Source organism: Leuciscus leuciscus, assembly GCF_965113295.1.
Source record: "Leuciscus leuciscus genome assembly, chromosome: 1".
Taxonomy (NCBI): Eukaryota; Metazoa; Chordata; class Actinopteri; order Cypriniformes; family Leuciscidae; genus Leuciscus; species Leuciscus leuciscus.
The window spans coordinates 70,362,853-70,379,686 of record NC_138725.1 but is presented as its reverse complement, the minus strand read 5'-3'; the positions used below and the strand labels follow the sequence as shown (position 1 = coordinate 70,379,686).

Below are 16,834 nucleotides of genomic sequence, written 5' to 3'. Positions count from 1 at the left end.
TTAAAAGATCAGACAGATTCATAATTCCTGATTCTGATGTGTTTTCTCTCCATCAGATTCCCATCAGCTGACTCTGGATCTGAACACAGTGAATGAACACCTCAGTCTGTCTGAGAGGAACAGAGTGATTACTGACACTAACACACAACAGTCGTATCCTGATCATCCAGACAGATTTGATCGGTGGCATCAGGTGTTGTGTAGAGAGAGTGTGTGTGGACGCTGTTACTGGGAGATTGAGTGCAGTGGTGAATATGTGTATATATCAGTGTCATATAAGAGCATCAGCAGGAAGGGATCGGGTTATGAGTGTGGATTTGGACGTAATGATCAGTCCTGGAGTTTGTCCTGCTCTTCCTCCAGATACTCATTCTGGCACAATAACACACACACTTCTCTCCCTGTAAAGTCCATCAGCAGAAGAATAGGAGTGTATGTGGATCACAGTGCAGGAACTCTGTCCTTCTACAGCGTCTCTGACACAATGAGCCTCATCCACACAGTCCAGACCACATTCACTCAGACGCTCTATCCTGGGTTTTACGTTGGTTCTGGATCATCAGTGAAACTGTGTTGATGTTTCAGAATAGACTGTAGAGAGATTTTACCCAGAATACTTTGAGCTGATAAATCAGTGACAGTGAGATGTTACAGAGACTCTTATTTTAATTTTCATTAATATAGCTGAACTTTAGTGTTTTAGAGTCTCTTACATTTTCACATGATTTTTGGAAACCTCAAGATGTGAGTAAACAAGATGCAACAATGTTAGGCTATTTCATTCTATAGTGAACAAATTCACAAGATTTTGTTGCTCTTAAGATTTATATAATCCAAGTAGTCAGAATATAATACTACTAAAACAACTTGTCTTTTCTATAAAGTAATGATACAAGCTCAGAGACATTTATAATCTTTTGATGTGTTTGATGTACAGTACACAGAGTGTCTTGACTTGGTGTTCTGGATACTGACATTTTATTTATTTTTAAAGTCCCCCTGTGGTGAAAATCAAGTTTTTAATGTTGTTTATATGTCTATGTGCTGTTTTTAATATGCTTTAAGACAAACCATGTGCAGATTCATAAGTCGACACCATTGCTGAGTATTTTCTTCTTAAAACTGCAGTGAACCAAAGACAGTCTCAAAAACACGGTTTGAAATCACTGGTTTTTCTGACGTCACAAACTACCTTGTAACCAATCAGATCAACATGTGATCGTCAACCAGTGGATCTCTGAGCTGGAGTGAGTGAGTGGAGGCGGGGCTCATTTGCATTTTCATAGAACCGTATATACTAAATGAGGCAAGAGTGTAGAGTTACATTCAAGCTGTTGTAAGGCTTGAATCAGGTTTTTTTTTCAAAGGAAAAAAAAACATTTAAATGTGTCAATTTGGTGAATTCAAATTCAAAGGTGAGTTTTAAGGGATAAAATGATTGACTACAGGGGGACTTTAACTCTTTTCAGACAGATTACTGTGTGATAATGCAGATGTTTTATTCACATATTCATCAAATCAAGTCAAGTCACCTTTATTTATAAAGTGCTTTTTATGATACAGATTGTTTCAAAGCAGCAGTGATAATATTATACATATAAAAATATAATTATAATAAAATAATGCAACAAAGTTTGTTTTGGCTGGTCAGAACCCAATACACATTCATGAACATATGAATATGAATATATGTCAGGCCATAAATCCACAATAAAACTATGCATGGGCGTTTGCTTTGGTGTTGCCTCCCCTCGCAAGATGTTTCAAAAACACAAACATAAAAGTTAAAATATTGTGTGTGTACATTTATACTTTATTAACACATGCATATTTATATATAATTATAAATAGAACATAAAAAGAGAAAAGTGCACAAAAATGTCACATGCATAAAAAGTAAAAAGCTCAATAAATCTAAAAATTGCATTCACTTTAAAAAAAAACTGAGTGCAAAAACTTGTAAAAGAAAAGTATTCTTGCGAGTTTTTGTTTTTCTTGAAAGCAAGTACAGACTCTGTGAATGTTCAGATGTCTGCAATAACACAATAAGCAGCAGATGTCAGCATTTTTCTTTTGTTTCTGTCCGAGTGCACCTGTCAGAGAGGACGTCTCCGAGATGCTTGAAGAAACCTTCCTGCAAAGCTACCTGAAAAACTATGCGCAAGTGTACCTGGACAAAAGCCTTTTAAATGCAAAGGGTCGTTACACCATATATTGATTTGAATTAGTTAATAGAAGTTAAATCATAAATAAATTCAATTTGTGATTTTATTTTTGAAAGCATTCTCACTTTACAGCATTTTAACACAAGCAGGGGTGGTAAAAGTACTCAAAAGTTATACTCAAGTAAAAGTAGATGTATCTAAATAAAAAATGACTACAGTAAAAGTAGAAAGTCCTCCATTCAAACATCACTTGAGTAAAAGTACAAAAGTTTTCGATTTAAAACATACTTGAGTACCGGAAGTAAAAAATAAATATTCAAATTAACTGTAAATATCAATAATTAAGCAGATCAATTGTTTTGGGAGTGATATGCAATGTTTTAATTGAACAAATGATGAGATTAGATACTGCAATTAAAGGAATACTCCACTTTAAAATGAAAATTCTGTCATCATATACTCACCCTCATGTTGTTTCAAACCTGTATGAATTTCTTTCTTTTGCTGAACAGAAAGGAAGATATTTAGAAGAATGTCAGTAACCAGGCAGTTTCTGGGTCCCATTGACTTCCATAGTAGGGCTGGGTAAAAAATATCGATTTCTCGATTTTAATCGATTCTCATTTTTACGAACCGATATCGATGCTTAAATCCCAAGAATCGATTAGTCATCCTGTTTTCAGCTGATGAATGAATGTAACATAGCGCGCATCCCATCCAATAAATCGCAATAATCTTTGTGCTTTGTTACTATTGATATGAAACAAAGTCTCATATTTCAAATTACGTCCATTTTCTTACGAAATTCAAAACATAAATACCATTTTGGCGCTGTGGCGTGAGATCACTCTGGCACAGCTCAGCTCTAGAGAAGCAGCAGCGCGCACATGATCTTCTCTTCCACCTTAATAACACCAGTTACAGTGCGAAATAAACATGAATGAGCATCTGAAAGTATGTTAAAAGGTAGAGTAGAACTTCTCCAATTCCGTATCATGTGACATGGAATCGCTCAGTGTTTCCACCGTGGAAAGACATCAGTAAATCAGTTTGTAATCAATGTCATGTAACGTCACATTTACCTCAGAAAAACCATATCCAGTGACCATAAACTTGTTTATGAACAAGTTAAACTTGTTAACAAGTTAAACAAACTTGTCAGCTAGAAAAATTAACTCCAGAGAGGAGCATTCTGCTAAATATATGCACCATATTACATATTCATTATAATTTTTAATGTTCTTCAATTTTTAATGCATGTTTGACTAAATCTGGCAGGTTTTTATGACAGCCACCATTTAAATGTTTATATTTCATATAACTTTATTATTATAAAAATAAATAAAAGTGTAATTTAAGTGTTTGTATACAAATCAGTTCATTTTTACCTTCAATATTATAGTAGGCTAATGAAGCCTAGTATGCTACCACTGACTCCCATAGTTTACAGCATTAGTTAAGAGATTTGTTTTCCTTGAGAAAATTTGCCATGTATTGTACCAAAATAATCAATATTGAATCGAATCGGAATCGAATCGAATTGCAAGCTTGTGAATCGAAATCGAATCGAATTGTGAAATTTGTGTCAATACCCAGCCCTATTCCATATAGGAAAAAAATATACTATGGAAGTGAATGGGACCCAGAAACTGCCTGGTTACTGACATTCTTCTAAATATCTTCCTTTCTGTTCAGCAGAAGAAAGAAATTCATACAGGTTTGAAACAACATGAGGGTGAGTATATGATGACAGAATTTTCATTTTAAAGTGGAGTATTCCTTTAAGAATTTGTTAGATTTACAATCAAAAGAGACAATGAAGCACCTTATCGCAGTATAAGGGTTGAACTTTCAATAGACATGTTCCATAACATTATAGCTGCATCAAACAGAAGATGTGCAAGATACAAGGTAAGACTGTTTCAGAATATCAATGAGGAAGAACCACCTCTTTAAGTTGAAATATCTTCAAAACACACCATTAAGCTACACAATACTATTCAAAGTTGTAAAAGCTTCTGTTCAGCTTTAGCAAATGCTGATTTTCAAAATTGCTAGAGTCCATCCTGGCTCTCCTGGGGCTAAATAAAAGTCCTGCTATACTAAACAGCCTCTCACACACCGCTGAGGCAGGAAGGGGTGTGTTTAACCCGATGTACAACCTATACTGTCTATGTGTACAACTTGCAGATGGAGGGAAAGGTCTTCAGCAGACTGGTGTGATCAGCACAGCATGCCAAATATCTGCTGCCTCACACTGGTGTGATGTAAGAGCTGCCCAGGTGTGGTGCAGGAAAAATCCATATTCGCGTTTTTAAAAATAATTTTTATGGCTAAAATTGTAGGTTTACCATTTCTTTAAATCACGTTTTCATGTCATTATTTCTAATAAAAAATGCATTGGCTACATAGCAACAGGCAACATAGCTGCATTCAAAAGCATGGCTATCTGCTGTTATTTTGTGACCCGTTTAATATCATGGTGGTGTGCAGTGAGATGTTTCCATAGTAAATAGTGTGCCGCGGAAGAAAAAAGTTTGGGAAACACTGGGCTAACGTTAGTGTGGCAAACCTGACTAGTCAGCTTTTCCAAGTCTACCTCCGACTGGATCATCAATGACCGATCGGCAGCCTGCAGGGAGAATCAGCTGAGCTTACTAGCTTGATTCTCTCCAGCATCAGCTTACGGTTTAATCACACACAACCAGGGTTGGGGAGTAACGGAATACATGTAACGGCGTTATGTAATCAGGATACAAAAATCCAGTATCTGTAATCCGTTACAGTTACGTCAAAAAACGTAGTAATCAGATTATAGTTACATTTTGAAAAAAGGGGAAATACTTTCAGGATTACAATAGTTTCATTTAAAACTAAATAAATAAGTATTTTGGCATAATAACACTATATTAAGCGCTGCTTGATTATACAGTAGTTCCTGGTTCTGTTGCCAGTAATGACTCACGTGTGCCACCCGCTGGTGCATGCGCAAATAACAGCTTTCTACAATCTCCTTAGACGCAGATTGAACCACTGCTGCTAGTAGAAACGATGCTGCCTGGGGGTAAAATCGCTTTTAATTCATGGAAATTCTGCTGCTATTTTGTAGAAATTAGGAGAGTAGCTTTTTTAGTACCCAAAATGTCCTTTCTTAATCTTTTCTCGCGTAACGGGATGTTCGCTGTCTAGGTAACGTAGGGGAACTCCCACTGCCAACGCCCCAAGTTCAGTCAGGCAAATTAAGAAAGATCACGGCTTTAGTCAACATGTTGGCCTATTTTAAAATAAACTAATATGTAGATTGTGTAAAAATGTTAAATGTTGTGTTTTTATTTTTTTGTAAAAAATTAGTTAAAAATAAAACAAAATAATCTGTAATACCATACATTAGCCACTAGATGTCTGTATAGCCCTTTACATAAATATATATTCAGGCCTGTGTGTATATTTTGCAAATATTGTATACTAGACCAAATTCTTAATAAATAAGTTTATTTATATTTTTTTAATAATATTTATTCTTGCTTGACTTTATTTATATACGTGACCTTGAAGTAATCCAAAAGTAATCAGTTACATTACTTTCATATTATAGTACTTGGATTACGTTACTGAATACTTTTTTTATGAAGTAATTTGTAACTGTAACGGAATACATTTTTAAAGTAACCCTCCCAAGCCTGCACACAACCCCAAGTCTGGCTGCCACCGTTAGCATCAATATGCGTTCTCTTACGAGAGGTCTCTCGTACTTGCGTAAGTATCTTACGCTTGGGGAAAACCTCTTTTCCTCGAGATATTGAAGCCAAAAATTATCCTTAATTTTGCAATAATGTAAAACGCATTGCAGCAGCATGCAGACATGGGCGAGACAACTCGCGCGCCCATTGGCTGCTCTGCGGCAAATGCACCAGCCTATCGATAGAGGCCCCTCATGACGTCAGAACCAATAAGGATGCTTCGCGCCCATTACGTCATGTCCCGCCGAAAGCGGGTGGGGCTAGGGCTATAAATACGGCCCAGAGAGGCTGGTTTGGTCAGTTTTTCATCTCTTCAGCGGGCCTACGCATCGCTGGATCCTGAGAGGAAGCCGCGCCGTCTGATTCAAGCACCCAGCGGGATTAGTCTGCATCTGAAGCTGCCGGTCGACAACTCGCCGCCTTCAGTCGCCGTTCCTGCTCACGCTTTCCGGCGTACATATCCTTTTCTCTGCTACTGTGTTTTGTGTATGTGTGTGTTCGCCGCCGCGACACACACTCTCATTGCACTAAAAGAGCCGCTTTTTCTCATTGAAAAAGACGCCCCTTTCCTGAGGACGCGCAGCTCTCGCGCTCACTGACGGCTACTGCCCTCACTGCGAGCTAGTTACTGCTTATGGTGACTCTGCGGACTCACCTGGCATCCTTCTCCGAGACTGCGCCTCCGTGTCTATGGCAACTTCTCGCTCGTTCAGTTCCAGTAAATGCGACTGTTCCAGTGTATTCTGCAGTAAACAAGTCGGCGACACAGCCCGCTTGCCTGCACACAAACGCCGCTTTTACGGCTACCCAGATAAATCCCATAAGAGTGTATTTTCTGGTGTTCCGGCCACGGCCGATGGTGTTATGAGTGTAGACAAAATGCCCACTGCCCAGTGTTCATTCCTACACAGAAAAACAGCCCGTCACACAGGGCTCGCGCACATGAAATCGACCCAGATCGATTGCGCATTAAATGTGGTAAATGTGCCCACTGCCCAGTGCCCACAAACACTACGTTCTGCATGTCTCAAGGTTTCTGTAAAACGAAACAACATGCATTCGCTCTGCTCAGGCGGACAATGCTCTCAGTGTTGTAAATGTGCCCGCTATCCCACGCCCACATTCACACATAGACATGACAGGTCTTACGGGACTCGCCCAGCCCTCCCCATCTCGGTTGACCACCGCAGAGGAGTCGAGCGCGGGCAATCTGCCCGCTGTTATCAGCGCGCCCCCTGCCTCAAATGTCATAAGCGCGACGCTTATGTTGCAGCACACTGAAGCCCCTCTGTCGCTGAGCGACCAGAGCGCGCTTCGCATTCAACCCCTAGCCATTCGTGCAAACGCATGGGCAAGGCTACCCGGGGTTTCGAAGTGGGTGCTAGACATTATAGAAAGAGGCTATTCGCTACAGTTCGGTCGACGCCCGCAACGCAAGGCGGCGCGAATCGATACTACGGTGAAAAAGGAAGTAACACACCTACTTCGAGCCGAAATAGCGAAGTTACTGAGCAAAGGGGCTATAGAACCCTTATCACAAGCTCAGAGCGAAGGGGGCATGTACAGCAGATATTTTCTGGTACCCCAAAAAAAAAAAAAAAAAAGACGGGGGTCTCAGACCCATTCTAGATCTAAGACGACTAAACAAAGCACTTCTGAAACGACGGTTCAGAATGCTCACGACCAAGAAAATCCTCTCGCAAATTTGCCAAGGGGACTGGTTCATGTCAATAGATCTGAAAGACGCTTATTTTCAAATACAAATAGCGTCACGTCACAGGCGATTTTTGAGATTCGCCTTCGAGGGTCAGGCATATCAGTACACAGTCCTGCCATTTGGCCTATCCCTGGCACCTCGCGCATTCACAATGTGCATGGATGCAGCGCTTGCACCCCTCAGGCTCCGAGGCGTACGAGTGCTGAATTATTTGGACGATTGGCTGGTTCTAGCTCGATCACAGTCGGAGCTCATAGAACACAGGACCATATTACTCGATCACCTCGAGAATTTAGGTCTCACAGTCAATTGGGCGCTGTCTCCCAGTCAGAAAATATATTTTCTGGGCACAGATCTGGACTCGCTGTCTATGACAGCACAGCTGTCGCCGCAGCGCAGACTAAGTATTCAGCGAATGACAGAGATTTTTCGCCACAGCGCTTTAGTCCCGCTCAAAAAGTTTCAAAGGATGCTGGGTCTCATGGCTTCAGCATCCTCAGTGCTTCAGCTGGGTCTGCTTCGCATGCGCCCGCTGCAGTATTGGTTGAAAGCGTGCGCCGCGCAGAGCTTGGACCTCCGGTCTCGCGCGCCTCAAGGTCGATCAGAAATGCGTCGCAGCTCTGAAACCTTGGACAGTGACCGACTGGTACCGGTCAGGAGTAAGCCTGGGGACTTCCTCGAGTGTGAAGGTGGTGTCTACGGACACCTCAACCTCGGGATGGGGAGCGCTGCTCGAGGGCAGACCGTTATTCGGCCAGTGGTCGGAACGGGAGAAGCTTCTGCATATAAACTGCCTGGAAATGATGGCAGTCGACAACGCGCTGAGGCGTTTTTTGTCCCCAGATAAAAGACACCACGTCTTGGTCCGTTCGGACAACATGTCAGTGGTGGCTTATATAAATCACCAAGGAGGTATCAGATCCAGAATCCTTCACAGGCTGACGGAACACCTCCTGGTCTGGGCTCAGCACAATCTGCGCTCGCTCAGGGCAGCGTATGTGCCCGGCCATCTGAATGTGGGACCAGACAGACTGTCCAGAAACTATCTTCCGGCAGGAGAATGGTCTTTACACCCACAGACAGTCAAACTGCTATGGAGGACATTTGGCAGAGCGAAAATAGAACGTCTCAAGAGAACGCTCATTGTCAGGAATTTTTCTCCAAGAGCAGGGATGCGCTGGCTCACGTGGCCCCGCTGCCCGCTCTATGCGTTTCCCCCTGTCACGCTCCTACCCCAGGTGTTAGAGCGAATCAGGGAGAGCAGATGCCCGGTGCTACTCGTCGCCCCATTTTTGGACAAACCGAGTCTGGTTTCCAGTCCTGATGCAGCTGACGAGTACCGCCCCGTGGCCGATACCGGTGAGGAGGGATCTCCTCTCGCAGGCAAACGGCTCGATCTGGCATCCTTACCCGGAGCTTTGGTCCCTACATGTGTGGGCCATCAACGGGTACCCGTCTACGAGGCGGCTCTATTCCTCAAAATGGTCTGTGTTCACTAGCTGGTGTACAGCGAGTGGCACTTCACCCTCACGCTGTGGGGTGCCGGAGGTTCTCTCCTTTTTACAAGAGCTTCTGGATAAGGGCAGAACCCCATCCACGCTCAAAGTTTATGTGGCGGCCATAGCAGCGTTCGCTGAACCACCGCTTGGCCAGTCATTAGGAAGGAACGATCTGGTCATTCGCTTCCTTAGAGGAGCTAAGAGGCTGAACCCTCCCAGACCTCCCTCAGTTCCCGTTTGGGACCTTTCCACGGTTCTGGAAGCCATGAAAGGTGCCCCATTCGAGCCAATACAGTCAATAGACCTGAAACTCTTGTCTTTCAAAACAGTGTTTCTTCTGGCTCTCGCTTCAGTGAAGCGCATAGGGGATTTGCAAGCGCTCTCAGTGAGCGCGACGTGTATGGAGTTTGGGCCTAATGACTCGAGAGTCATACTCAAACCAAAGCACGGATATGTTCCTAAATCCCTCAATACACCGTTTAGGGCACAGGTTATCTCCCTGTAGGCCCTGCCGGTATCTGAAGAGGAAGGGGACGCAGGCTTCCTTTGCCCGGTCAGGGCGTTAAGAGCCTATGTGTCTCGCTCATCTGTTTTCAGACAGACGGAGCAGCTCTTTGTTTTGGTCAGCGGATGTTCTAAGGGACTAGCTGCATCAAAACAGAGTCTATCCAGATGGATAGTTGATGCTATAGCGCTAGCTTACACATCCAAGGGCCTGCAATGCCCGATAGGTGTCAAAGCGCACTCCACAAGAGGCATGGCCTCGTCGTGGGCTTGATCCAGTGGGATTGCCTTGCAAGATATCTGTATGGCGGCAGGCTGGGCCTCCCCGTCTACATTTATAAGGTTTTATAACCTCGAGGTTCCCGCTTTAAAAGCTAGGTTGCTCTCGGTTTAATTTTTCAGTATTGCCCGCCCGATGCTATCGGCTCAGGATGCTGAAACTGCTAGAGCGTCGATCACTGATCGTCTGTATACTTCTGTGGGCAGTGCGTAAGTCCCCCATATTTACCAGTCCAGGCCGAGTTCGCCCTGGCTGTGTGGAACACTTGATATAACATGCTCTTATCAGAGCTCCATATTACAGGAATGATGCTATTCTAGCCCCTCTTCCCGGATTCTCTGTGAGTCCCTTGTGATTAGGCACTGTATGAGCCCCGGGCACCTGCCCTTGGGACTTTAGTGTTATGTCTCAAGCACGCACGGCGTTTTACATTGTGTTCCCCTAGCGTAAGATACTTACGCAAGTACGAGAGACCTCTCGTAAGAGAACGTACTCGGTTACTAACGTAACCTCGGTTCTCTCTAGAAGAGGGAACGAGTACTTGCGTATCTTGCCGTGCATGCGTCATGTTCTGATTCGCTTCAGCGATGAAAAACTGACCAAACCAGCCTCTCTGGGCCGTATTTATAGCCCTAGCCCCACCCGCTTTCGGCGGGACATGACGTAATGGGCGCGAAGCACCCTCATTGGTTCTGACGTCATGAGGGGCCTCTATCAATAGGCTGGTGCAGTTGCCGCAGAGCAGCCAATGGGCGCGCGAGCTGTCTCGCCCATGTCTGCATGCTGCTGCAATGCGTTTTACATTATTGCAAAATTAAGGATAATTTTTGGCTTCAATATCTCGAGGAAAAGAGGTTTTCCCCTAGCGTAAGATACTTACGCAAGTACTCGTTCCCTCTTCTAGAGAGAACCGAGGTTACGTTAGTAACCGAGTACGTTAGCTAACTTGACTAACGTTAGATAGCTGTTTACAAGACACGTTTCAATATGAAATCACTTGGCTAACAATAGTAACAACATTAACGTCAACTCACCTCAATATGTTTTCTCAGATTTGAGGGTAAAGTTTTGAATGCTAAAATTTCATTCACCTGTGGCAGGCAAAGAAGACATTTCAGCCGATAAGAATCTCCCTTGACTTCAATGAATTCGAACATATCCTTGAGATATGGCCATGGGTGATCCCTGTCGGGAATCTCGGGATCATTGCGGGCAGCAAGAGCTGCACTATCACCTGTTTCAGCGGTCATCTTCCACCTCGAACTAACTGTTGCGTAACTGGCAAAGAGCTCGCAAGCTCGCGGTCGCGGGCGGCCTCGCGCGTTCTTTTTTTCAAAAGAAAACCAAGTTTTTCATTGGTTTGGAAAGTCAGTGTGATAAATACTTGGAGCGGGCATGGGGAAATGTATCGGAGTAAAAAGTAAACTTTGTCTTTAATATTGTAGTGGAGTAAGAGTGAAAGTAGATGCAAATAAAACATACTCAAGTAAAGTACAAATCCCTGGGATATTAACATGCCTAAGACTTTTGCACAGTACTGTATATTATATTATATTATATTATATTATATTATATTATATTATATTATATTATTTTATATTACATTATATTATATTACATTATATTATTTTATATTATATTTTATCACATTACATTATATTATATAACTATATATATATATAGCACACTTCAAGCTCAACTCTTCGTAGTTTAGACACCTTACAGATATTGGGCCCTATTTTAACGATCTGAAACGCAAGTGTCAAAGCGCAAAGCGCAAGTAACTTTGTGGGCGGGTCTCGGCGCTGTTGCTATTTTCCCGGCGGGATAAATGACTCTTGCGCCAGGCGCAAATCTAAAATGGGTTGGTCTGAAGTAGCTTCATTATTCATAGGTGTGGTTTGGGCGTAACGTGAAATAAACCAATCAGAGCGTCATCTCACATTCCCTTTAAGAGCAGATGCGCTTTTTCCATAGCGGATTGCTATTGTAACGGCGGATTTGCCAGGCGCGCGCCAGCAGCGGTTCACAGCCAAGGAGAGCAACGCTCTCGTCACGGCCGTAAAAGAGAGAAGTTACATTGAAATGGAGAAACCCACCCAAATTAACTTCGGTTAATTTGGGTAAATGTGTAAGCTAGATGTATGCTTTTATAATAAATTGTTTATCTATCTATCTATCTATCTATCTATCTATCTATCTATCGTAATAATGTATGATTTGCAAAAATGAAAACTGCTGCTTCTGTGTAGATGAGAGAATCAAAGTGCGCGTTGTGCACACGCTACATTGATTATGGCCAAGCATGCGCCCTTAAAATAGCCTATGAATAACATGCGCAACGCGCCACTGACTTTAAACTATTTTTTCCTGGTTAGTGGCGCAATTGTTTTCTAAACCTGCAAAATAGCAAGAAGGAACGTTTGCGCCGGAACACGCCTCCTCTTTGCGCTGAACCGCCCCCGGGAGCGCAAGTGTATTTCTTAGTTAACCGACGTGCTTCTGTGGAGGGAAAAGTCCGCTTTGCGCGGGTGCAAAATAGGAATGATACATGCGTCGGTGTACAAAGTCACTTGCGCTGGGTGCAAGATAGGGCCCAATGTGTTTTTATTTATCAATTACAAATAAGTGAAAACAAGGAGCATACCTTATATTAGGCTATATAAGCCATTTAATTGAAAAGAAAGACAGTTAACATATCCTATATTTTTGTTTTGTTTGTAAGTTTTCAGTGATGTTTGAAAATCTTTATCCAGTAAATACAAGCAACTGTGAAAGTCGTGGACATTTACTGGTCAAAAGGTGTGAGAACCCCAGTCTCTATACTGTTGTTATCACAGCTTGAGTTTCACAGTCATAAACAGACAGACTGGGATGTGTTCAGTCATGTGTGTGACTATGGTTCCCGGAGTCTTAGCATGCAGCCTTCTGTGTATGTTATTGTGCAGTGTGTGTGTGTGTGTGTGTGTGTGTGTGTGTGTGTGTTCATTCGTTCAGGGACTGTGTTCTGTCAGCAAACCTGTGATCTGTTCTCCCACCCAAGCCCTCCCATATAGCAACATTGTTTCGGCCCAGATCCGGCACTTGTGTAAAGCTGCTGTGATCTTGTGACTAAGCCTCATGGAAGAGAATAAATATCTTTTAAAATACAATTTGATTATTGGTGTCTCTTATGCAGTGATGATGATTGTTTTTGCCACAACACTTGAAATGTGCAAGATGTGATTTGAAAAGAGAATGAACGGTGTTTGCGGTGGCTGAGATGCTGTGTGTGTGAATAATAAAAGTTAAAGTTTGCCTGTCATGCAATATTTGCATATGATTTAGCAGTTTATTGTCATAAATATCAAAAATCTAAAAGGTGTGCATCATACATGAGACCTGGGTGAACAATGTACAGTTGGTTTTATGACTGTAAGTCATTGTCTTCAAATGCTGTTGAAATGTCATCAAATGTCTTCAAATTGAAGTTAGAAACGTTTATGCCAATGTCGCATGTAATTTTGAGACGGTCCCTAAATATGCAAAAAAGTATAAGAAAAAGTATAAGAATGCGCTTGTCACGGTGTGACAAAAATTAGAGAAAAGACTAAAGTCCTTGTGATGCAGTGTTGTTGTGGAGACCTCCAGTGGACACCCGTCTCTATTGCACTGCGAATCTGTTGCCATGGCAGCAAGGCCAATTGCCCGATTGACAGCAGGTGTGGAGTAATTACAGAGAGTGTTGTGAGAGGGACACGTATTGAGATGGGGCTTTAAAAATAGAGAGGAAGCAGACTGCCGTGTGGTTCTCCTCCCCGCCTGGGGGTTCTCCTCCCCGCCTGGGGGTTCTCCTCCCGTGAGATACTGTGTTTTTGCCGACGGGTTGTTCTTTTATTGAGGCTGGGCTGTGAAGCGGGCGAAGATCGAAGTTGAGAAGTGGAGAAGTGGAGAAGTGGAGAAGTGGAGAAGTGGAGAAGTGGAGAAGTGGAGAAGTTGAGAAGTTGAGAAAAGAGAGTGAAGTATTTGTCAGCGAAAACCCAAGGAATATCGTCAGCAGTGGGAAAGACGCAAAGTGATGGGTATTGGATCCGTTGTTTATATGCACTAACACTGAAGTGGTGTTGAGAGTTTGGAAAGTGTGCGGCATGAGTGAATTAGTACACCGAGTGAATTGTTGATCTGTCTCCACTTTTGTCCGCTCCTCGCTGAATGTGACGATCGCTGCACCCGTCTTCTGCTGTCTCCGGAGAGAAGTTGAGCCCTTGCGAGAGACGAGAGTTGATCTGGTGGGAGAAAGACCGGTGGGTGAGTGCTGGCCTGAATGCACGGTGTACGAGTGGAATGCAGTGCCTGAAGTGACGATTCACACGGTTTGTGTTATGGAGTGAAGTTCATCGTGTGGAGAAGTAATAGTAGTCTGCTGTGCACTCTCTCCTTACAGTCTTTCACCCGCTGTCTCCAAGGAAGGTTTTGATATATCGAGTGCCCAACTTACCATTTTGAGACAGCCTGGCTCTGTTAATGCTGAATGTTTTATATGCTGTTGAACTGTTAAACCCTGCTACATTGTTACAGTGTACAGCTGAAGCGGAGTGTCTCACTTAAAGCATCCTCTCTGCCTGGTGGTCTCCACACGCTCCTATCGAAAGCCGCTGCCCTGTTCAGAAAGAGAGAAGGTATTTCAACTGAAGGTTTCATATGCTGTTGAATAGTTAAAACCCTGCTACCTGGTTACAGCGCACAGCCGAAGTGGAGTGTCTCGCTCAAAGTGTCCTCCCCGCCTGGTGGTCTCTACATGCCCTATTGAAGGCCTCTGCCCCGTTCAGAAAGAGAGAAGGTATCACTGTCGAGTGCTTGTATACCGTTGAACCGTTGAACCCTGTTGTATTGTTGCAGTACACAGCCGAAGGGAGCGTTTCGCTCCAAGTGTTCGTCCGCCTGGTGGTCCCCACATGCCCCAGTGAAGGCCTCCGCCCTGGTCAGAAAGAGAGAAGCCCTCCATGCCTACGTTGCAAGCCGCTGCCCCTGTTGAGAAGGAAAAGGAATAGCTGCGGCACGTGCCTCGATCGAAGTGTCTTCCTGTTGTCCAAGGTTCCCTCACGTCCCGGCTAAAGGCCCCCGTTCTACTTGGTCTGGCATAAAGGACACCTACCGGGATATACTTACCTGGTTCCAGTCCGAATGGGGTCCGTATAACCACGACTTCCTCTTGAGTCCTGTAAAGAGTACTTACCCAGTGACCTACCTAGATGGTGTGAGTTTCCCTCCGATCCCTCTCCAACGAGTGGCAGGGCCGCCACGATCGTTCTCCCCTCTACGGTCCAGGGGGCCATCGAATTCCCTCTGGTGACAAGAAGATTTTAATTAGGATCTTTCAAATAACTGCTCTTAACTTAATAAAGAAACCTGTTATTCCTTTATTCCCTTGTCTGTCTGGTCCTTGACACGTTCCTCGAGGTGGTACCCGGTTTCCAGGGGTGGGTGCAGTCCGGCTCGGCCCACCCCGACCTGTGACACGCTTCATGTGTCTTTCACTTACAACGTACCCATGTCTTAATGCCAAAGACCGCACTATCTTTATATGACATTCCTAATTTAAAGTAAAATGTTATTTCTTCTGTCATCTCCATCTCTGCTGTTGCCCAGTCTATGCTATGGTACGGTTACAGTATTGGCCGCTGTGGCTCCCTCAACTCGTGGCCACGACAAATAGATGTCGTTCTCTCAAAATATGAAGTCGTGGCCACGAGAAAAATATATCGTTCCCTCAACATATGATCTCGAGGCCACGACTTTGCAGCGCGTGGCCACGACATAATGATGTCGTTACCTCAACAAAATGATCTCGTGGCCACGACTTAATATGACGTTCCCACGAATTAATATCACGTTCCCACGAGTTTATATGTTGTGGCCACGACAAAAATAAGTGAACCGAACATGTCCCCTCCCGGTCACTGTAGGATTGTATATACACCGGTGGACACTTACACATTGGGACTTACAGCACGCAAGGACTCTTAAGGACTGTTTTATGGTATGGAACCAATGGACTCTATGCTTTTAACAGCCTAAGGCTTCTTTGTTGTATTGTGGTGTTTTAAGTTCCCGGAAGAGATTGTAAATACACGTCATTTATTCACTTTATTTCTGTTGTGGTCTCATCTTTTAAAACACTTAACAAACTCACACAGTTTAATCTGACCATTTTTATTCTTGTAATGCTACCTATTAGGCCGATTGTTACAAGTTCATGCATTCATGACCTTTAGACTGTATTATTGTAATGCATTACTAGCTGGTTGTCCTGCATCCTTAATAAACAAGCTACAGATAGTCCAAAATGCAGCTGCTAGATTTCTTATTAGGGCAAGAAAATATGACCATATAACCCCAATTTTATCATCTCTACACTGGTTACCTATTAAGTTCTGTATAGATTAAAAGTATTGCTACTGACCTATAAGGCCCTAAGTGGTTTAGCTCCTGTGTATTTAACTGATCTTCTATCACCCTATATCCATCACTTTCTTTAATATCACAAAACTCTGGGCTTCTGGTAGTACCTAGGATTTCTAAGTCTACTAAAGGAGGGAGAGCGTTTTCACATTTGGCTCCTAAACTCTGGAATAGCCTTCCTGATAATGTTCAGGTCTCAGACTCGCTCTCCCAGTTTAAATCTAGATTAAAGACACATCTCTTTATCCAATCATTCACATAATGCACCTCATAACCTTATACTCCAGTTATATCAGATCAAAAGCACATGATTATCTATACTTGAAACAGCAGCTCCGCTGATTATTTTCCATTTGCTTTTCTGTTTTTACCTCGGGATCCTGAGTACGCCAGCTCCAGTTTGGATCCAGCCTCTTATGAAGATTTCAGATGATCCAACACTTGTGAAGAGAGGATGCCAACCCCTGCGAGGACATCAGATGATGCCA

At 43.2% G+C, this 16,834-nt stretch overlaps 1 protein-coding gene across 3 annotated transcripts in view; it reads left to right on the top strand.

The window, feature by feature from the left end:
* Positions 1-16,834, top strand: part of LOC309510846 (tripartite motif-containing protein 16-like) — a 37,841-nt gene that overhangs the window by 3,289 nt on the left and 17,718 nt on the right. For 2 of the 3 annotated variants that reach the window (XM_082185785.1, XM_082185783.1), the window contains exon 6: positions 57-1,728. The exons of the other annotated variant lie outside the window; for it this stretch is intronic. In XM_082185785.1, coding sequence (XP_082041911.1) covers positions 57-577 — 521 coding nt within the window. In that variant the 3' untranslated portion in view covers positions 578-1,728. Of the gene's footprint in view, positions 1-56; positions 1,729-16,834 lie in introns of those variants that run through there. 3 annotated transcript variants of the gene reach the window in all.